At 31.2% G+C, this 22482-nt stretch overlaps 1 protein-coding gene across 2 annotated transcripts; it reads left to right on the forward strand.

Moving 5' to 3' along the window:
- Positions 1 to 17649: 17649 nt before the first annotated feature.
- On the forward strand, positions 17650 to 20945 carry LOC107919780 (uncharacterized). Of its 2 annotated transcripts, none has more exons than XM_016849154.2 (6): positions 17650 to 17709; positions 18041 to 18187; positions 18255 to 18362; positions 18980 to 19046; positions 20442 to 20495; positions 20611 to 20945. In XM_016849154.2, exons 2-5 carry the CDS (start codon positions 18071 to 18073, stop codon positions 20465 to 20467), a joined length of 318 nt encoding a protein of 105 aa, XP_016704643.2. In that variant the 5' UTR covers positions 17650 to 17709; positions 18041 to 18070; the 3' UTR covers positions 20468 to 20495; positions 20611 to 20945. The 2 variants fall into 2 exon arrangements, with proteins under 2 accessions (XP_016704643.2, XP_040964624.1); XM_041108690.1 differs by lacking the exon at positions 17650 to 17709 and adding an exon at positions 17768 to 17905.
- Positions 20946 to 22482: the final 1537 nt, after the last annotated feature.

Here is a 22482-nt window from a genome sequence, read left to right on the forward strand (position 1 = left end):
TTGACAAACATCTTAGAGGTAGAATTATTTTACGTTTGGGGTATTGAGTTTCTAAGACTGTTTCCTTCTTTTTATGGTAACAGGTGCATCCTAGTAGTTGTTGACTATGTATCCAAGTGGGTGGAAGTCGAGGCATACCCAACGAATGATACTAAGGTTGTCCTGTGATTTCTACATAAGTATGTATTTACAAGTTTTGGGACTCCTAGAGCTATAATTAGCAATGAATGATCTCACTTTGTAAATAAATAGCTTAAGTGGTTGCTTGACAAGTATGATGTGAAACACAAAATATCAACTAACTATCATCCACAAATGAATGGGAAAGTTGAGCTTGCAAACTGTAAGATCAAGGGAATCCTTGAGAAGGTGGTACAACGTAACAGAAGAGATTGGTCCCGAAGGCTTGATGATGCTCTATGGGCCTATCAAATAGCTTTCAAGACATCGTTAGGAATGACTCATTGTTGGTTAGTCTTTGGAAAGGCATTTCATTTGTCGCTTGAGTTGGAAAATAAAGCTCACTAGGCCTTGAAACAATTAAAATTGGATCTAAAGCAAGCCGGTGAAAGAAGAATGTTACAACTTGAGGAGTTGGAGGAATTAAGATTTTTTTTGTACGAGAATGTCAAGATGTACAAAGAAAAGACTAGGAGATGGCATGACAAACGTATACTGTAACAGCCCGATTTTGGGCCTAGTCGGAACAGTGGTTTTGGGACCACAAATCTGAAGAGGAAAAAATTATTTTTTATTATATTTTTATGGTCTACAATTTCATGAAATGATTTCGTGAAAATTTCGTTCAAAAATTTCGACGTTTGGGCACTCAATTTAGCCAAAAGGACTAAATTGTAAAAAGTGTAAAAGTTGAGTTCTACATGTTAGAAGTGTCCAATTGTTATGAAATTTTAAATTGGAGGTCCTTAAATGGTGATTAGACCATTGGTTACATTGTGGACAAAAATGGACATGAGATAAGTGAAATAGGAAATTTTTAAGTTAGGGGTATTTTGGTAATTTGGTAATTAAAATGTATTAAAAAGACAAAATAGGACAAAAATCATCATATTCAAGCCTTGGCCGAATTTCACAAGGGGGAAAGCCATTCCTAGGGTTTTCAAGCTTCCAAGCTCCATAGTAAGTGATTTCAAGCCCCGTTTTTAATGTTCTTTACGTTTTTGGAGTCCTAGTAACTTGATTTAGCTTATTCTAGCAATAATTTAATCTAGGGTTTATATTTGTAAAAATAACCATAGGTGAAATGTGTGTATTTTGATGTTTTATGGTAGAATATGAAGCTTGAAATTATGTTAAACAACTTTTGCTAAGCGATTTTAAGTGAAAACGAGTAAAACGACATAATCAGTAAAAATAACTAATGTTCATAAGTAAGTGTTAGAGTGGGAATTTGATGTTGCCATAGAAGGGAAAAATGTTCAGCATGTCATAAAACATAAGAAGATGAGGTGAAGTTTAATTTCTGAGCTTTGGAGAAAAAGTGTAAATATGCAAAAGTTTAAGGGCAAAATCGTAATTTTTCTAAAGTTCGATTCAAGGATTGTCTTGATGAATGTGAGTGTTAAATAAGTTAAATGTGTCATTATAAGTCAAGAAAGACAAAGAATTGACTTTGATTAGTGAAAAGGAAAAGTGAGAAATTCCTAATTGAACCTTCGAAATAAACAGGGATACAAATGAAGTGACAGAAATGATCACATGTGTGGCATGGACTGTGTATAGGCCACTATGTGAAAGTGAAAGTTATGGTCACGTGTGTAGTACTATGTGCAGGCTACTACGTGTACCAGAAAGATAGGTCGCATGTGTAGTACTATGTGCAGGCTACTATGCGTACCGGATAGCTTCGATCACGTGTGTAGTGCTATGTGCAAGCTACTACGTGTATCGGATAGTGATGGTTACATGTGTAGTACTATGTGTAGGCTACTATGTGAACCCGTATCATTGATTATAAGGAGGTTGCTAAGTGCTGATTCCACCGTATCCTTGATTGTGAAAGGGGTTACTATGTGCTGATTCCCTGTATCATTGATTATAAGATGGTTGCTAAGTGCTGATTCCACCGTGTCCTTGACTGTGAAAGGGGTTGCTATGTTCTGATTCCCTGTATCATTGATTATAAGGTGGTTGCTAAGTGCTGATTCCACCGTGTAACGGTTAATATTCCAAAGTGTTCATCGGGGAAATTGGATAAGTGAAAATAAATGTGAATTGAATAACGTTATGTGATGAATATTGGGTTCGATATTTAATCGACCCTTGAATAAGATGAAAAGAAGTAATGAAATTATGAAAAATTAAAATGTGCAACAAAATAGTTTTCGACAGTAACAATAGTGTGAATTTGAAAAATCACCAAAAATGGTGAAAATTGAATTAGAGAGTGAATAAGATATGAAATGAAATCTTAAGGAGTCTATTTTTACATAAAAGAAACAAAGCAAGCAAAATAGTTATACATTTTGAGATATTTGAATCTTAGTGAGGCAGGGTCGGATTGATTTTGGAATCCCCTATTCTGATTTTGAAAAATCATTAAAAATTGTACAAAAATAATTACAAGTTATAATTTACATGCTTAGAATCCTTAATGAGTATATTTTCAAAGGAAACAAACAGAAATATCATTCGAATTCTGTATAATGAGATAATTCATTTTTAGTGAAGAGAGGTTAGAGATGTTGAGTAGTGAAACAAGGGTGACTTTAAAGAATAAACTGTACTAATTGGCCAAGCAAAAATTCTTAAAATTTTATGGTAAGAAGGTATATGAGTCTAGTTTTGGGGAAATTAACGGATCTTAATTTGGAGCTTTTTAGCTTTAGATTAAAATGATTTAGTGACTCTGACTCAAATAGATAGCTTTGAATTTAAATATAAGTGAATAGTGAAATTATGTATAATGCTATTTAAGCATGTTTTATACATAAAGGATGTGGGATGGAGAGGAGGAGGAGGAAAATTAATTATATATATGAATGATTTGTGTATAATTGGTTATATGCTTAATTATAATCGATAAACGTTAAAATAGAAATGATGCTTACATTTGCGTATTACTGATCATGATTTAAGCTCATATGGGAAAATAAAGTTTCATAGTATGTGAGTGTGTTATATTTGGTATATGATTTGGTATGAAGTAAGGCCATGAATGGTTTATGGATTAACTCATGTTGGTAAGTTTGATACATGAATAAATGTTGAACTCGGCCATACTTATAATGCTTACGCTATATGTTTATTTGGCTAACAAGTGTAGTGTAAACGCTTAAGCTTTGGCCAAGTGGTGGCTGAATTATGCCACGTTAAATTTATAAGTTATGCATTGAAAAGGTAAGTGCCTAGATGGGAATATGCTTGTGATCATGGAAAGGGTGGTAATGTTTAAATTATGTAAACTTACTTGAAATGGTTTATCATGTGGTTAATTCCAAAAAGAATTATGTTTAAATGTACTAGCTTGTGACTATGGTTGAATGATATGTTATTGTTTTGTGTGATATTAGTAGGAAATGGGTGTGGAAAGGAAATGAAGTACTAAGTTCATACTTGAAGAATAAAATGACGAAAAAGGGGATGATGAGTTGATTTGATGTTGTTATTTAAGCTTAAGTGATGTTTTCATTGTAATACTAAGAATTTTATAAATGTGTTAATGAATGGTATAATGATAAACGTTGAGTTAAATGGTGAATACATATTAGTGTTGAACTTAACGATATTGAAGTGTACATGAATTAAATGGAAGTTTCTAGTGATATGATTTGAATTAAAAGAATTACTATGGTATTGAAATATATATATTGGATTGAGAAATTGATTTGAATTGTGAACATGAAAGATTGTGAATTGAATAAAATAGAAATGAAGCATTGAATTACATGAGTAAGGATCGGGTCTCGTAGGCCCTATTTGTTATGAATTTAATATTTTGAGGATATGTTGTAAATAATTATAAAAGCATGTTAAAAATTTGAAGAGTTTAAATTTGAATGAAATTTTGTAACTCGGTTTAATACGTTTACATGTGTAAGTGTTCTAGTAATTCCTCATACCCTATTTCGAAATTGAATACAAGTAAGGGGTGTTACATTTAGTGGTATCAGAGCTACGGTTTAGTCGGTTCTCGGACCAAACGTAGCATATGTGAGTCTAGCTATACATGCCATGTTATTACTCGTGATGGTGTGATATCTCCGGGCTCTAACGAAATTGTTTTGTTAAGACAGAGATGGTGTTCAACCGAGCTATTTTCGATAATGCTGAAAATGATATTGAGATAAATGAAATATGCTCACGTAATGTTAGAATTTGGAAAGGTAAGAATAGAAATTCGTGATATGTATGTGTTCATGTATGAAAAGAGATGATCATAACTTGAAAAAAAAAACGAAATGAAAGTTTATGTTGTGATAAGCTCATCCAAGTATGTTAGTGATCATATGATGCTATGTGCTCAACATATTTGTTTAAGTGAATATGGTAAACGAATTTAGTTAAATAGATAGAATGTGTGTTTATGTACATTTGCTTGAATAAGTGAAATCGGTACATTCATATGATAGAATCTTATGTTTAATTGTTAAATTAGAGGTAATATGATATTTTGTTTTATGTCTTTATTATTGAATCATGAATATTATAATAGAAGATTAAATTGAGTAGAACGCATGAATGAGTACTTTCGCTCAGTGATATATGATAAATTGACAAAAAAGACCATGGTTGGACCATGGCAACATGTGATATGTGATTTCTGTATAAGATCATATCCGGGATATGACATCGGTGTGATATGTGCTACTATGTAAGACCATAGCTGGGTTATGGCATTAATATGTAAATATGTGCAAGACCATAGTTATACTATGGCATAGAGAAAATAAAGTATTCAATTCTGTAAGACGTTCTCTAATTGAATAAATATCGGTAAGTAAAATGGAAGTTAAGTATTGGAATTTAATTAGATATTAATATTTAGCTCGAGTAAGTAAATTCATTGTGTGAAATTGTGGGTGACAGAAAATATTCATAATAAATAGATGTGTTAATTTGCTTGGAATGAACTATGTGATTATGATGGTATTACATTGATGATGAAAGCAAAGTCATATGTATGTATTTATGAGAGTAAGTTAGAAGCTTTATGATCTCACCATCACCCCTTTATCAGTATAGTTTTATGACGAAAATTATCTTGAAGAGACAGATATGTTTTTCAACTGTGTTAATTCTGATAGTATAGAAGTAAACACTTAAATGTTTGAGTGAAAATGTATTGATTATGAGTTAAAACTCGTAAAGGTATGGATCAAAGAGTATAACATTTTGTTATTGATAAATGTTATAACTATATGAGCTCATGAGTTATGATATTTGGATTATGATGCTATATAGAAATTTCGATTGTGAATTAGTGATTTGAGTTGAAATATGAATTATGTTTTAAGAACAAAAGTGATTAAAAGCAAATGTTTATTAAATGCTTTGAGAATATGAAATTAGTAATGAATTGGCTATTTGTGATAGTATGTGTTATGCGCATTTATGTGTAAGATAAATTTGTGGCTCTACTACACTCACCCCCCATATCAGTAAAATGTTACAATGAAATTTGTAAGATTTTGGTTGAATAAGCTTACGAGTGTAGTGTTACAGAAGTTTGTGTACGGAAGATTAATAATGTGGTCGGAAAAGTGAATGAATTAGCAAATGAAGACAATATAAAAAGAGAGATATTGGATAGTTCTAAAAACTACTCAAATTCTGCAAAGTTACTGTCACAAAAGAAGTTAAATCTGATTAAATGATTTATTCAAGTATGTTATTTAAAAAAAGAATTAACCGGAAGTTTTTCTGGATCGATTTTTGTTAGTAAAGAGATAATGTGAAAATTTTGATGACAGAATTAGAGAATTGAGTAATGTTTGTATTGTATTAATAACTGAGTACAGTAGCTATAATGGGGTAATTACTATGATTCCTTTTAGACATTCTGTGTGTACAATTATCTTCAGAAGTATATATGACTGTTTAGTTTCAAAAAGAATTATTATCGTATGAGAACATTAGCTAAACATATTAATAGATGAAAGTATTATTGATCTGTTTGGGTTATGTTCGACATTGCCAAGCCTTTTTCTGGTAATTATTCCCTTGTGTGAATACGAAAATTGATAGTAAAGTCCGAGTGAGGCTAATATTTTGTTTCTACTGGTTATTGTTCTGTTGAATATACGTGAAGATTATATTGCCTCTGTTACTTTAGATTCCAGTATTTATGAGTGACATTTATCTTTCTACACATTTTCTAGGATATCATCGAAATTGATATCATTCTATATGGGTTATAATTTTTCAATATTTTGTGTAGCTTCAAATGTTGAAATATCGCTGTCCTGGTTTTCTTATGAACCTATGTGATTATCTGTAAGAGATATGAAAATCCAAAGTCATGTGTGAAATTGAAATGTACTGTGTGGAAGTAAATTCTTAATCTACTATCTGGTAAGATTTTCGGGGAAGAAAATCCCTAACAGGCGGAAGAGTTGTAACAGCCCGATTTTGGGCCTAGTTGGAACAGTGGTTTTGGGACCACAAATCCGACGAGGAAAAAATTATTTCTTATTATATTTTTATGGTCTACAATTTCACGAAATGATTTCATGAAAATTTCGTTCAAAAATTTCGACGTTTGGGCACTCAATTTAGCCAAAAGGACTAAATTGTAAAAAGTGAAAAAGTTGAGTTCTACATGTTAAAAGTGTCCAATTATTATGAAATTTTAAATTGGAGGCCCTTAAATGGTAATTAGACCATTGGTTACATTGTGGACAAAAATGAACATGAGATAAGTGAAATAGGAAATTTTTAAGTTAGGGGTATTTTGGTAATTTAGTAATTAAAATGTATTAAAAAGACAAAATAGGCCAAAAATCATCATCTTCAAGCCTTGGCCGAATTTCACAAGGCGGAAAGCCATTGCTAGGGTTTTCAAGCTTCCAAGCTCCATAGTAAGTGATTCCAAGCCCCGTTTTTAATGTTCTTTACGTTTTTTGAGTCCCGGTAACTTGATTTAGCTTATTCTAGCAATAATTTAATCTAGGATTTATATTTGGAAAAATACCTATAGGTTACATGATGAATATTGGGTTTGATATTTAATTGACCATTGAGTAAGATGAAAAGAAGTAATGAAATTATGAAAAAGTAAAATGTGAAACAAAATAGTTTTGGACAGTAACAATAGTGTGACTTTGAAAATTCAGAAAAAATGGTGGAAATTTAATTAGAGAGTGAATGAGATATAAAATGACAGCTTAAGGAGTCTATTTTTACATAAAATAAACAGAACAAGTAAAAGAGTTATACATTTTGAGATATTTGAATCTTAGTGAGGCAGGGTCAGATTGATTTCAGAATTCCCTATTCTTATTTTGGAAAATCATTAAAAATTGTAAAAAAATAATTACAAGTTATAATTTATATGCTTAGAATCCTTAATGAGTCTATTTTCAATGGAAACAAACTTAAATATCATTCAAATTCTGTACAATGAGATAACTTATTTTAAGGGAAGAGAGGTCAGAGATGTTGATTAGTGAAATAGGGGTGACTTTAAAGAATAAATTATACTAATTGGCCAAGTAAAAAAATTCTTAAAATTTTATGGTAAGAATAAATGTGAGTCTAGTTTTGGGGAAAATTAACGAATCTTAATTTGGAGCTCTTTAGCTTCAGATTAAAATGATTTAGTGACTCTGACTCAAATAGATAGCTTTTAATTTAAATATAAGTGAATAGTGAAATTATATACAATGCTATTTAAACATGTTTTATACATAAAGGGTGTGGAATGGAGAGGAGGGGGAGGAAAATTAATTATATATATGAATGATTTGTGTATAATTGATTATATGCTCGATTATAATCGATAAACGTTAAAATAGAAATGATGCTTACATTTGCGTATTATTGATCATGGTTTAAGCTCATATGGGAAAATAAAGTTTCATAGTATGTGAGTGTGGTATATTTGGTATATGATTTGGTATGAAGTAAGGCCATGAATGGTTTATGGATTAACTCATGTTAGTAAGTTTGATACATGAATAAATGTTGAACTCGGCCATACATATAATGCTTACGCTCTATGTTTATTTGGCTAACATGTGTAGTGTACACGCTTAAGCTTTGGCCAAGTGGTGGCTGAATTATGCCACGTTAAATTTATAAGCTATGCATTGAAATGGTAAGTGCCTAGATGGGAATATGCTTGTGATCATGGAAAGGGTGGTAATGTTTAAATTATGTAAACTTACTTGAAATGGTTTATCATGTGGTTAATTCCAAAAAGAATTATGTTTAAATGTACTAGCTTGTGACTATGGTTGAATGATATGTTATTGTTTTGTGTGATATTCGTAGGAAATAGGTGTGGAAATGAAATGAAGTACTAAGTTCATACTTGAAGAATAAAATGACGAAAAAGGGGATGATGAGTTGATTTGATGTTGTTATTTAAGCTTAAGTGATGTTGTCATTGTAATACTAAGAATTTTATAAATGTGTTAATGAATAGTATAATCGATAAACGTTGAGTTAAATGGTGAATACATATTAGTATTGAACTTTACGATATTTAAGTGTACATGAATTAAATGGAAGTTTCTAGTGATATGATTTGAATTAAAAGAATTATTGTGGTATTGAAATATATTTATTGGATTAAGAAACTGATTTGAATTGTGAACATGAAAGATTGTGAATTGAATAAAATGGAAATGAAGCATTGAGTTACATGAGTGAGTATAGGGTCTCGTAGGCCCTATTTGTTATGAATATAATATTTTGAGGATATGTTGTAAAGAATTATAAAAGCATGTTAAAAATTTGAAGAGTTTAAATTTGAATGAAATTTTGTAACTCGGTTTAATACGTTTACATGTGTAAGTGTTCTAGTAATGCCTCATACCCTATTCCGGAGTGAATACGAGTAAGGGGTGTTACATATACAACCTCGAGAATTTAGAGAATGTCAAAGAGTCATGTTGTTCAATTCAAGGCTAAAGTTATTTCCTAGGAAGCTCAAATCCTGATGGACTAGATAGGACAAAATTTAAAATTTACAAAAAGTCTAGAGACCTATGTCTTATTTTAACCATTTTAGAATACGACCTCTACTGATGATACTAATAAAACTTTTAGTATATATAAAACCTGTAATAGCCCGATTTTAGACCTAGTCGGAACAGTGGTTTCGGGACCACAAATCCGACGAGAAAAAAAAATGTAATGGCCTGAATTTTCAGAGGTGTCGGAACGGTGATTCGAGATCACTAAATTCAACAAATGGGTAGAAAATATTATTAATTTAGTAAGTATAAGTTAAATGTGAAGTTAGGAAAATTTTTGAAATAGTGAATAGTGCACTAGAAATAAATATTAAAATAATTAGAATCGAAATGAGGTATCAAGACCTCGGGGATTTTAAACCAAGCCATAAATATTTTTATAAATATTTATGGAGTGTTAAAAAGTTAGTATTAAAGTTTCGTGAAGAAATTTTAAAGTTCCAATAATTAATTGAGCAAAAAGAACTAAATTGTAACAAATGCAAAATTTTGGGAAATGATTAAATAGCTTAAATAATAAAAGGAAGAGGGCTTAAAAGGCAAATAGACCTAAGGTCTATTTGGGCTGGACGGCAAAGGCATGAAATCAGCAAGAAAGTGAGAAGAATTAAGGGCAAAGTTGGAATATTGCAAAATTTGCTTAATAAAGTTAGGACCAAAGAGGAATTATCTAGATTTCTCTTCATTTTTCTGAATTCCCATCAGCTAAAACACCATGGAAGGGCTTCTTCAAGCTGGTTCTTCATATTTTTATTACAAGTAAGTTCAATTCTTGACTATTTCTTGAAATTTTTGTATTTGTATGACTTTTACAACTAAGCCCACTTGTTAAATTCATTAGTTTTTGATTTTATGAAAGAAGTTGAAAGTTGATATGAATATGTGCTGAAATTATATGATGATTTATCATGAAATTAGAGCTTTAAATTGTTCATATGCTGATTTTATTGAAAGAATTGAATAGAAAGTGAATGTTTGGGACCTAATAGTAAAAGAGTTTGAAGATAGAGTTATATGTGGAAATTCTGGATTTCAATAGTTGAATAACAACTTATAATGTCTAGGTAAAGTATTAATTGAGAAAATTAAATTAATTGAGGGGTTAATTGAGAAAGGACCGAATTGTATAAACTGTGAAATTTGGGGCAAAATGGAAATCAACATTTTGCACTAAAGCAGTTTTGGACAGCAGCAATAGTGTAACTTTGAAAAATCACCAAAAATTGTAGAAATTGAGTTAGAGGATGAATAAAATATGAAACTAAAGCTTGTTGAGTCTAGTTTCTTATAAAAGAAATGGTGTGAGCAATGGAATTGTAAATCATGAGATATAATAGATTTTCTGAGACAAGGTCAGAATGAATTCGGGTTCCCCTGTTCTGACTTTGGAAAATCATTAAAAATCGTAAAAAAATTATTATGAGTTATAATTTATATGGTTAGAATCCTTAATGAGTCTATTTTTATAAGAAACAAACGAAAACATCATCCAAATTCTTTAAAATGAGATAATTAATTTTTAGTGAAGAGTGGTCGGAACTGTCAGACAGTGAAACAGGGGAAACTTTAAAGAATAAACTGTACTATTTGGTTGAACCAAAAATTCTGAAAATTTTATGATATGAAGATATGTGAGTCTAGTTTCAGGAAAAATTAACAGATCTTAATTTGGAGCTCTGTAGCTCCGGATAAAAATAATTTAATGACTCTGACTCAGATAAACAGTTTTGAATATACATGTGAGTGAATAGTGAAATTATAGCTAATGTTGTTTAAGTGTGTTATACACATTAAGGATGTGGAATGGAGAGGAGGAGGAGGAAAATTGGGAAATATATGAATGATTTGTGTATAATTGGTCATATGCTTGATTTTAATTGATAAACGATGAAATATAAATTATACTTATATTTGTGCATTATTGGTCATGGTTTAAACTTATGTGTGAAAATAAAGTTTCATAGTATGTGTGTATGGTATATTCAATATATGATGTGGCATGAAATAATGTCATGAATGGTTTATGAATTAACACATGTTGGTAAGCCTGATATATGAATAAATGATCAAATTGAGCGGAACGCCGGATTTGAGTACTTCTGATCAAGTGATAAAGTGATAAGTGGTAGCATTAGCTACACTTATCTGATCAAGTGAGAAAGTGATAAGTGGTAGCATTAGCTACACTTATCTGATCAAGTGAAAAAGTGATAAGTGTTACACTTATCTGATCAAGAGACAAAGTGATAAGTGGTAGCTTTAGCTACACTTATCTGATCAAGTGAAAAAGTGATAAGTGCTATACTTATCTGATCAAGTGACAAAGTGATAAGTGTTAGCCTTAGCTACACTTATCTGATCAAGTGAGAAAGTGATAAGTGGTAGCCTTAGCTACTCTTATCTGATCAAGTGACAAAGTGATAAGTGGTAGCCTAGCTACACTTATCTGATCAGGGACAAGTGATAAGTGATCATATGTAAGACCATAGTTATACTATGGCAAAGTGAAAGTGAAGTACTCAATTTTCCGTAACCGTTCCCTAATTTGATTAAGGATGGTAAGTGACAAATGGGCCCAAAAGAATTAAAGTAAATGGATAAGTGGTAGTGTATTTATATCAGGACGATGTTGTTATTCAAGCTAAAATGATATTTTCGTTGCAAAATTGAGAATTTCATAAATGTGTTATTGAATGGTATAATCAATAAACATTGAGTTAAATGGTAAATACGTATTAGTGTTGAACTTGATGTCATTGAATTGTACGTGAATTAAATGGAAATTGCTAGTGATATGATCTAAATCGTGAGCATGAGAAATTGCGAATTGAGGGAAATGGAAATGAAGCATTGAATTGCATGAGTATGTATCGGGTCTCGTAAGCCCTAATTATTATGATTATAACATTTTAAGGATATACTGTGAAAAGTTATAGAAGCATGTTAATTATTTTGAAAGTTTTAATTTAAATGAAATTTTATAACTCGGTTAAATACGTTTACAAGTGCATGTGTTTTGGTAATGCCTCGTACCCTATTCCGATATTGAATACGGGTAAGGGGTGTTACAAAACCTATATTGATGAATAAATTTTATTCGTCATTATAGATACTCCTATACCAACAGTAATAAGATGTATTGGTATAGATTCATCATATACTAATAGATGAGTAATCCGTTGATATAAACTTACTTATATTTACAAAATTAGGCCATCAATAAAAGTAATCCAACTTTTAGCAACCACTGATCACCACATTCCAAATCCAAAATCATTCCAAATTTTAATAGTAGATTCCTCTTAACCTCTTCTTTTCGTATTCTTAATTAGTTTTTTCCTCTAAAAAACATCCTAAAGTATAAATTTGAAAAAAAATGTCACAATTTTTCATCCTTTTTTGTTGGAGTCTACCACCCCTTAATCCTTTGGGTTTTTAATATTTTTTACTACACTCTCCAAGCCCTAAATTTAAAACCCTAATACTTTCTAAAATTACTTAAGAAAATCAAATTTCCATCCTTTTTTTCACTTTCTAATCTTTAATTTATTTTGGTTTATTATTGTATTTTTACTAATTTACTGTTGAGGTTTTTGCTTTTGTTCGGTTGTCATTTTTTTTTGTCTTGTGATTATGCAGAACGTACCTAAAATAGTTATTTAGAGGAGACTATTAAATGGTTATTTCAAGACTTTGCTTGTTGTCTCACAAAGCCCAAAATCCCTATACCAAGTTAGCTTAATTCGTCTAATTCAAAAATCAAAAGATTTTAAATTTTCTAACCCCCAATTTGTAGAAGAGCGAAAAAGAAATAGAGAAAAAGAGAGGAAAATAAATATAAGGGAAAAATTAAAAAAAGTAAAAAAACATAAAAAAAAATTTAAATTCGCTTAAAAGAAAAATTATACAAACTAGTTGGCTAAATTAGACTTATATGCCTTTTTTTTAATTGACCTTTTAGGCCGTTCTTTTTAAATTAGAGAAATAAATCGTTTTTGGAGAGAGTGTGTGAAAGCGTGTCTAACTGGGCGCGCTTTCCTCCAACAGTCATTTCCTTAACGGTTTGTTGAACGTTTGCAACGGTAAAAATTTTTAAGGGCCCTAACGATAAATTTTTTCCTATAAATATCAACTTTTAACTCTTTCAATTCTCTCAATTTTCTCAAATTTTTTTCTAAATTTTCCGATACGCTTGTTTAAAAATATTATAGTTTTATTCAGTTATTTAGAAGATCATTCGTTTTGATTAAATTTTCACAAATGGCAAGCTTTCTGATTCATTTCGGCAACAAGCACATTTCTGCTACCCAAGTGATAATGGTAAGACGAAATTTTAAATTTCGTTATATTCAATTAAATTAAATTTAAAGTTTTTTTTATTTTTTAAAATATTTTGAATTAATCTTTTTTGTCAATATAAATAGGCTGATGATCGTGCTTTGGAGTGGTTTATACATAACTTGTCAAAAAGTCCAGATACAAAAATTCGTGGTTTCTTGCAAGACACTGGATTCTTGCATATGTCTCAGTCAATGACCACTATGAGGTCATTGACGTAGTATAACGGGGAGCTAGTTTACATTCGTTATGTGGGCACGAGCTCAAACTTTCTAGATGCCCGGAGATATTGCCTTATAAATTTCGTATAGAAGTTTGAGGGCATAATCATAAGAAAAAATTGTGGTGCTTCCCGCTATAATCGGCATAATTTTTTCCTCCATTTCCATACAGCCAATATCTTTAACCTTCCCTCTTATCCAAAGGTCGGCACAGCCATGAACACAAGAGGACTCTCTGACGGGGAGTAGATATTTCAGTGGAGTAAAGCTGATGCTCCTTTTATGGAAAATCGGGTTTGAAAAATGTAACGAAAAATAAATTTAGGGAAAAACTTGAGTTTTAAAAAAAACTTCTCAAAATAAGAACTTGGTTGTGATATATAAAGTAATAAACACTTAATCAAAATTGTAATTTTTCTATTCGTCTAGGCTGAACGCTGCAACTAAGTAGTCTTCTCCGTTATACTCAAACTCACTTCTGTCAAGTGTGGGTTCGCTTCGAATTAGAAAAGTTCTCACAAAAATTACTAGTGGCGTAATTTTGCAATTTCTCTAAATTTTTGGGCCAAGTTGTAAATATAAAAAATATCTCTAGAATTTTTTTGAAATAATTTCTATCAAAAATTTTCTTTCTACAACTTTCTCTTGAATTCAAGCGTTTGAAAATAAAGACCAAAGGCTCTCTTTATTTAGGGAGAGTATAGAAAGTTCAACTATGATTAAACTTAATCACTTTAATATTAAATTAATATAATATTTATCGAAATAAATATTAGATTAAATATAATATCAAATCTTATTAAATTAATACAATATGTATCTACAATATAAATAATAAATTAAATTTAATATTAAATTTATTAAAATAATATTATTTTTGGAATATTTAACCTGAACTCAAATGCTCTGGTAAGAGTGTAGTTCTTCCACTACTCAACCACTGAAGACCCACTGCCGTCGACACCCCGAGCTGGGTTGATTTCTATTGGTTCGGGTCAGGCCAGTGACGACCCGACCGGTCCAAGCCAACCACCGGTTGGACCATTAGCCCGGTTCGACCAATTTTTAGGTCTTGGTCTAGGTTTTGGGCTTCTGGGCCCAATTTACAATCTCAAGTCCAATTTTTAAGTTTAATTACCCATTGAGCTAATTGCCTAACTTGAAAATTAATTTTCAAAAATATCATATTAATTTTATTAATTTTATTAATTTAATTTACTTGATCAAAATTAATTTTCCCAAAAATCACTTAGATTTTTCAAATTAATTTTTCAAGAAAATTCTTTAATCAAATTCTCTAGTTGAACAATTCTTACAACCGTCCAATTTAATTCCACTTTAAATAAATCGACTCAATTAAATTATTCCCAAAGTCATAGAATTTACTTCTACTTCAAATGCAGTTCGATTGAGCTTTTGTTCAGCTAGCGGAGAGACCAATAAAAAAATACAATTAGGCTCTAATAATTGCAAATATGTCCAGAAGCATCGTTCCAATAATTTGCAATTACTTAATCATGGAGTTAGTCCATAAGAAGTACCATGATTGAAAACTCCTTATTGTATACTCTTTACGAAAGCGATTCATCCAACTGCTTTGTCCAATGACCTCGTTATATGTGTGTTACCCTCATATAATATCCTTGATTCCTTTAAGTTAAATCCGTTCACTTAATACAATATTATTTTATCTCATTGTCACCATTGTGTATTTTTATCATTAACTCTTTAAGTAAGCTATGAATTCCACTGTTGCTAGAAAAGTCATGCCATACACAAGTCATGTACCCAACATGCCAACTATCGGCTCAATCATCTTTAGAGCATAAGCCTCCACTTATACCAAAGCACATGAGTTACATACGCATGCACTACACCAAAACAGGCTTTTAGTGGCACTTTTAGCGGCGTTTGGACAAAAAACGCCGGTAAAAATTAAGCATTAGCGGCGCTTTCTGGAAATCGCCACTAAAGATTGAGCATTAGTGGCGTTTTTAAAAAAATGCCGCTAAAAATGAGCATTAGCGGCGTTTTTCAAAAAAACGCCGCAAAAAACCTTAGCCCAACGGTGTCGTTTTCTAACATTTCGTGGCTTTAGCGGCGTTTTTCAAAAAGCGCCGCTAATGCCTGGGTCTTTAGCGGCGTTTTTGGAAAAGCGCCGCTAATGGTAGGGGCTTTAGCGGCGTTTTTGGAAAAGCGCCGCTAAAAACATTTTATCTTACTTGGTTTATTTATATTAATTAAATAAAATTCAATTTATTTCTAATTGAATATTTAAAATATTCAGAAAAAAATAATAACACGTAGAAATAATTTGAAAATAGAACACATGGAACAATTAAAATACCATCATTTAAAATAATTTTAAAGTTTTTTAGGTATATGATTAATTTAAGATTTAAGGCCGGTTTAGGAGTTACTGTTTTAAGGTTTATGGAGTATGGATTTAAGGATTATGGATTAGGGATTATGGTTTAAGGGTTGAGATTTAAGGTTTAGGGGTTAGTGGTTAGGGGTTTAGGGGTTAAGAGTTAGGGATTTAGGGTTTATGAGTTCATGGGTCAAGTTAGGGTTTTGGGTTTAGATTAATTATTTTTTAATTTATTTTTAAATATTTTTTTAATTTATATATTAAATAATTTCATATATAATTGAAAAAGATAAGATAGTATTAATTTTAAAATAACTAATTAATTATTATTATAGTTTAGGGTTGATATGGTTTACGGTATATGGTTAATTTAAGATTTAAGGCAAGTTTAGGAGTTACTATTTTAAGGTTTAGGGATTATATATGAATTTAGGGATTATAGTTTAAGTGTTAGGATTTAAGGTTTAGGGATTAAGAGTTAGGGGTTAGGGGTTAAGAGTTAGGGATTTAGGGTTTCAAGGGTCGAATTAAGGTTTAAGGTTTAGATTAATTAGTTTTTTTAATTTATATTAAATATGTTATTATATAATTGTAAAAGAGATAATAATAAATTTAATATATAGAAATTATGAGTATAGTTTATATTATTTAAGAGATATATAATAGATAGACTTTATATATATTGAATGGTTAATTTAGGGTTTAAGGTTTATTTGAGATTTGTTAAATGATACAATTTTATACAATTAATTAATGTTTTTATATTTAAAAATATTTAATTTAAACCATTTGATATATTTGATATGGATATATAGGTAATTATTTAATTTGGATAGGACCAAATTATAAGAAAAAAATACAAAAATAAAAATGAAATAAAAAACTAAAATTTATAATATTATCTAATTCTTGTAAATATTACTTAAAATTTTAATAATTCTTTATGTAAAATTTATATAAAAGATACAATAATTGAATATAAAAAATATGTGAGCTTTAGCGGTGTTTTCAACAAAAAATGCCATTACTATGTATTAAAATTTCCCAACTTTTCAATAGAAGAATTTAAATTTTTTAGTGGCGTTTTCAAGAAAAACGCCAGAAAAGGTAGACATTGCCGGCGTTTTGATAAAAAACGCCGCAAACATGTATTGTAATTTTTCAATACAGTGTCGTTTTGATAAATTTCTTAGTGGCGTTTTTTTCTTAAAACGCCGCAAATGTGGAAGGAAATAAAAGGTAAAATCCCGCTCACTCCCAAAAAATGATTTTTGGTTACCCGCTCATTACTCCCTCTTCTTCTCATCTCTGTCGGTCGCCCTAAATCCCCAAATAAGAGTTTGTTTTTCTTAGCTGAAATCCCCCAAATAGAAATCGGACCGAGCAGCTTTGCATCAAGGAAGAAGAAGAGTCGGGAAAGCACAAGCAGTTAAGTTGCCCTCATGGCTTGTGAAGGCGAGTATTTTTGGCATGTAATTCAGCTACAAAATTTTCAGTATTATGGAACCATTTATGTTGGGTTGATTTATTGGGATTAACTCTCGCGCTTCACGGTGGTTGTAGGTAGGCAGGCAGTAAACAGGAAAAATTATTTTCAGTCCCGCGGTTCCCGTCAAAGGTCCTCAAGCTTTAAGCTTTTTTAATCTTTTCCTTCTCTCGCGCAAGAATAAATAAATAAATATATTGCTACAGTATAGTCGTTTTAGATGTTATGTGTAGCAGTGTTCTCTATATATAGATATTTACATTTTGTGATTCCTAGCAGCTCAAGCTAAAGGATAAAGTGTAGTCCTAAAGCTTCTTGGTGTATCCTTGTGTGTTCCTTATTCAGCTAAAGGCTAAACCCTCTTCTTGATTATTTAAGGAGGATTTCTGCTTCTTCCCTAGTTATGATGACATAAAATTCCCAAACAAACTTGAAGGTGATTTATATATCCTCACTTTTGCAGCATCTACTTCGACTGCATTCCATCCAAAGCATGTCTGAAGAATCTTCTAAGCAACTGAAGAAAAGAGGTCAACCAAATCATTTTCCAACCGGCAACCAAAAGACGAACAAGAGAATCACCGATCAAAAAACTCGACTGGAAAACAGGGTTAGAGCCTTTTGCTTTCAGGTTTCAGCTTTGAATAAATGTATGACTAAAAAATCTTTACTCTCAGGAAATTGTAGTGAAACTTACAGAAGCAGCCCCAATTGTTAAGCAGCTCTTGGAAGCCTTTAGCAGCATCAATGAAGGCAACTTGCTGCAGACAGTTACATATATACGGGTAAGTCATGATGCCTTATAGGTTTCTATATGTTACTGAATTTGCAGCTTGGTAATATTATTTTTGATGAACCATACAATACAACAACATCAAGTTTCAAGTATTGGATTTAGGAAAGTTATCGTTAATAAATCTGAAATAGCAGCTGATGTAGTTTATACAAATGGAGTTCAATTTAATTTATTGAATCATTGAAATTTGCCTTAATCCTTTTACTTAAAATTGAATCATTGAATTTCATTTTTGATCCTATAGTTATCTGGTTGGCCTGCTTGCATTGGCATCCTATATATTTTGAGCTCAATATTCCCACTTTGCAGCACCAGCTAGTCTACTATATATTTGATTATTGACAGCGAATATGATGGGTGGATGGAGATTGATTTTGCCTTATTAGCCTCGACCCTTGCTTCAAGCTCCACTACTGGGGTCTGGCTTCCAAAACTATGATTTCGTCATTCTTGATTCTTGAAGCAATGTTGTTGAAGATTCTTTGCATCCTAAAGACATTTGTTTTAGATTCTTATTTACTGATTCCTTTCTATTTAATGGATGTTTAATTATGTATGCTTGAAAACATATAACTAGTATATCTTTTAACTCTTACCGTGTGTTAGGAAAGAAGATTTGCTGTCTTGGTATCATCACTACTATCTAGCCAAACCAAAGATCATGTTACTCATGGTAACTCCCTAATCTTTTAGTTTAGTTTACAGTTATATATCAATTCAACTAATCATCTTCTTGAAGTATTAGACATTCTAGTAATAATTTGCAATAGTAGGAAATTGGGGCATCTAGTGCTTGTTTTGCTTGGGGGTTGTAAAAAGTTTTGCATCATAAAGTTCTTAAGCATTATACTTTCATGACTGTTTATGATGAAAAAGTTTTCTTCAAAGTATATCATGGTTATGCTTACTTTTAATATATATTTTTCATAATCTAAATTCTTATAAAATCTCAGTCAGGGATTTTTAATGTTCTCATTTCCCTTTTTCTACTGGATCTGTAAGAAGTTTTTTTCATGTTTTTATTTTCGGCGAAGAAGTTTATCATGGATGAAACTTGATGTAATGATGAAATAAGTTGTTCATTGTGGTTGCTTGGTTGGTGACTTTCTATCCTAACATCTAGATACTTGAAAATAAGTATATGCTTTTTAATTTAATGCGTGCCTTAAGAGTTTGTGCTTGTAATCTTAACTGCGAAAGGGAATGATATGGAGAAATGTTTAAAAGCTTATATAACTGTAGCTCAACATGAACATGAAAATTCTTAAATAGCTCATAGTTATGGGCAGTGGGCACTCGAAGTAGGACAAGGACATTACCAAATCAAATTAGTTTATGATTTTTTTCCATTACTTTAAACCAGACTTATTTTTCTTAATGTTGTTAAGTGAATTTAAAATCCCCCATATAGTTTGCTTTATGACCCCTCAGTTTTTAAAGTTTCACAATTTACTTCATATTCTTTATTTTAACCCTATTTATAAAATCTAAAAACTCTATTATATAAATCAGAAAATGCCCCTCCCCAGCACAAAAATAATTAGAATCATGTTAATGAGTTGATATGTAGGGATTTCTTTGACTGGTTAGAGCAATTCTTATGAAATACAAAAATTACAAATGATTCTTTTTAGTAAAAAAAAAAAGGAAGATTAGTTGATGATGACAAGCTAACAATTAGTTTATGATGATAAGATTGATATTGTGAGCTATTAGGAGTGGTTTTATTTTTAGTGATTTGAACTTCATCTAGTGTAGCCAAGCTAACAACTAGTTATCTTTTTTGTGAAAAGAAAATTCTTTGCTCTGTTCTTATTTTATTTAAGATGTTATATGTTAGAAAATATTGACCATTGTAGATGAACAAAAGAGGCAACGGCTATGGCCAGAGGAAGGCAGAAAATCTTTCTCGTTTTGAATTTGTGAAAAAACTAATGCATAGTTGACTGCTTACGTGTGTCAGAGGAAATTAGAATCCTAACACAGATATTTTCTGCCTTATGCTGTCTATACGGTACCACATCCCAAAGGCATTTTATTTGCTAATGCTTGCGGTATTTTCTTTCAGCTATGTTTTTGATGGGCAGCCTCTAGATTTGAAAAAACAAGAGCTTGCTAAGCGGTACTTTATTGCAAATTATTCAAATTGTTTTTTTGATCGTTTCCTTCAATATGACCGGAGCTTGATGAGTAGAATGTTGATTTTTCATAATTTTTATACTAAATTTGTTATGTAGTTACTCAAAGAGGGAGATGCTACTGAGGATTTGCAAGAAGCCATGGTGGTATTTTTCTTTGGTCAAACATGGAGTGATAAGTAAAGTTTTCTTTTGTTGTTTCACCACTACGGAAATTAAGGTGCTGTTGTTTTTACCATTAGACTGGAAATAAGGAGAACATTGAAAAATTAAATATGTAGCCAAAATTTTGTCAGCTGTTAGTAGTAGATACTCGTAGAGTTCAATCAATTCAACGCCGCAAGAAAACGGAAGCGTATGTATAATAACCGTATTTGTAGTAGTACTAATTTTTGTTATATAATACTGAAAGGAATATATGTTCTTTTCCCATATAATGAAATTTATTTATTTTTTGTTAGGAAATTTAATTGTTTATGTTAATTTATTTATTTATTATAGGTGAATGTTGAAATTTATTACTATAATTTCTTTTACTTTTATTGTTAATGAAAAGTAATACATTCAAAATAAAATTTGACCTTTCCATTTGTTATTACAAAAATTTATTTAATAAAAATGAAGCGGAATGGCACTTTTAGCGGCGTTTGTGAAAAAAACGTCGCTAAAAGTCATGATCTATAGCGGCGTTTATAAAAAAAGCGCCGCTAAAGGTCTTGATCTATAGCGGCGTTTGTGTAAAAGTGCCGCTAAAGGTCCTGATCTATAGCGGCGTTTGTGGGAAAAGTGTCGCTAAAGGTTCTGATCTATAGCGGCGTTTGTGGGAAAAGCGCCGCTAAAGGTCCTGGTCTTTAGCGGCGTTTGTGGGAAAAGCGCCGCTAAAGTTAGCGACGCTGTCATTAGCGGCGTTTTTGGCGGCGCTTCTCAAAGCGCCGCAAATACTTTCAGCGGAACTAAAAAGCGCCGCTAAAGGCCTAAAAAAGCGCCGCTAAAAGCCTGTTTTGGTGTAGTGATGGTCAGTGACTAACTCAAGATTTAGGTAAATCACACCATGACTGTCACAAGAGAATTAATTCACAAATGGATTCAGAATTAATTCATTTTGGGTCTAGTCCAATGTATCATTCTGCCAATGAATACATCTATGTCTCTACCCGTGGATTCAATTGCTCCTATAGACAAGACTAGTCATCTCCTCAATTGGAATTGTAGATGACATAATAATCATTCTCAGTATTTGAATCAAATGTTCACTTTGATTCTTTTACAGGATTTTAGACTCGTTTAGATTATCTATTGAAGTAAGTTTTCTTTCTCGCAATGTAAACATTTTTACAGTGTCACTTATCATCAGTTTGAACTAGACAAACAATGAGCTAATATTTGTTTGTCACAATTTCGCTATGCATGCAAAATATGAAAGACAAAGTACAAAAGATATAACTGTGAAATGTGAAACTTATTTATTCATCGTTTAAATACATAGAAAATAATTACATGTTTACTACAATATGGACACATTTCCTAACAATCTCCCCCTTGACCTGGTGAAGTAAATGTGTCATGTTTCGTATTCTCATATCCTCAACCTGTTTGTTAAAACTCCTAGTTACAAGAGTCTTAGTAAATTGATCCGCAAGGTTATCTTTAGAAGCTACTTTCACCACATCTATAATTCCTTCAACTATTACCTCTCGTATCAAGTGATACTTTCGATCAATGTGTTTCATCCTCTTATGGCTTTTCATTTCCTTGGTATTAGCTATTGCAACACTATTATCACAACACAATGTTATAGCTTTTTCTGTACCATGAATGACTTCAAGATCGGTTAAGAACTTTCGAAGTCATATTGCTTTTTTCATTGCCTCAGAATCAGCCACATACTCATCCTCCATAGTAGCGTCAGCAGTGTAAGTTTGTTTTACACTTCTCCAAACTATGGCTAGACGACCTAGGACGAATACATTT

The sequence above is a fragment of the Gossypium hirsutum genome, chromosome D13, assembly GCF_007990345.1.
Source record: "Gossypium hirsutum isolate 1008001.06 chromosome D13, Gossypium_hirsutum_v2.1, whole genome shotgun sequence".
In the NCBI taxonomy this organism is placed as follows: Eukaryota; Viridiplantae; Streptophyta; class Magnoliopsida; order Malvales; family Malvaceae; genus Gossypium; species Gossypium hirsutum.

Bases quoted from the DNA above. Each gene is read 5' to 3' on its own strand.
- LOC107919780 (XM_016849154.2), top strand. From the start codon at position 18,071: ATGTCTGAAGAATCTTCTAAGCAACTGAAGAAAAGAGGTCAACCAAAT. The intron at 18,188-18,254 runs GTTAGAGCCTTT...CTTTACTCTCAG, and splicing joins AAACTCGACTGGAAAACAGG to GAAATTGTAGTGAAACTTAC. The intron at 18,363-18,979 runs GTAAGTCATGAT...ACCGTGTGTTAG, and splicing joins AGACAGTTACATATATACGG to GAAAGAAGATTTGCTGTCTT.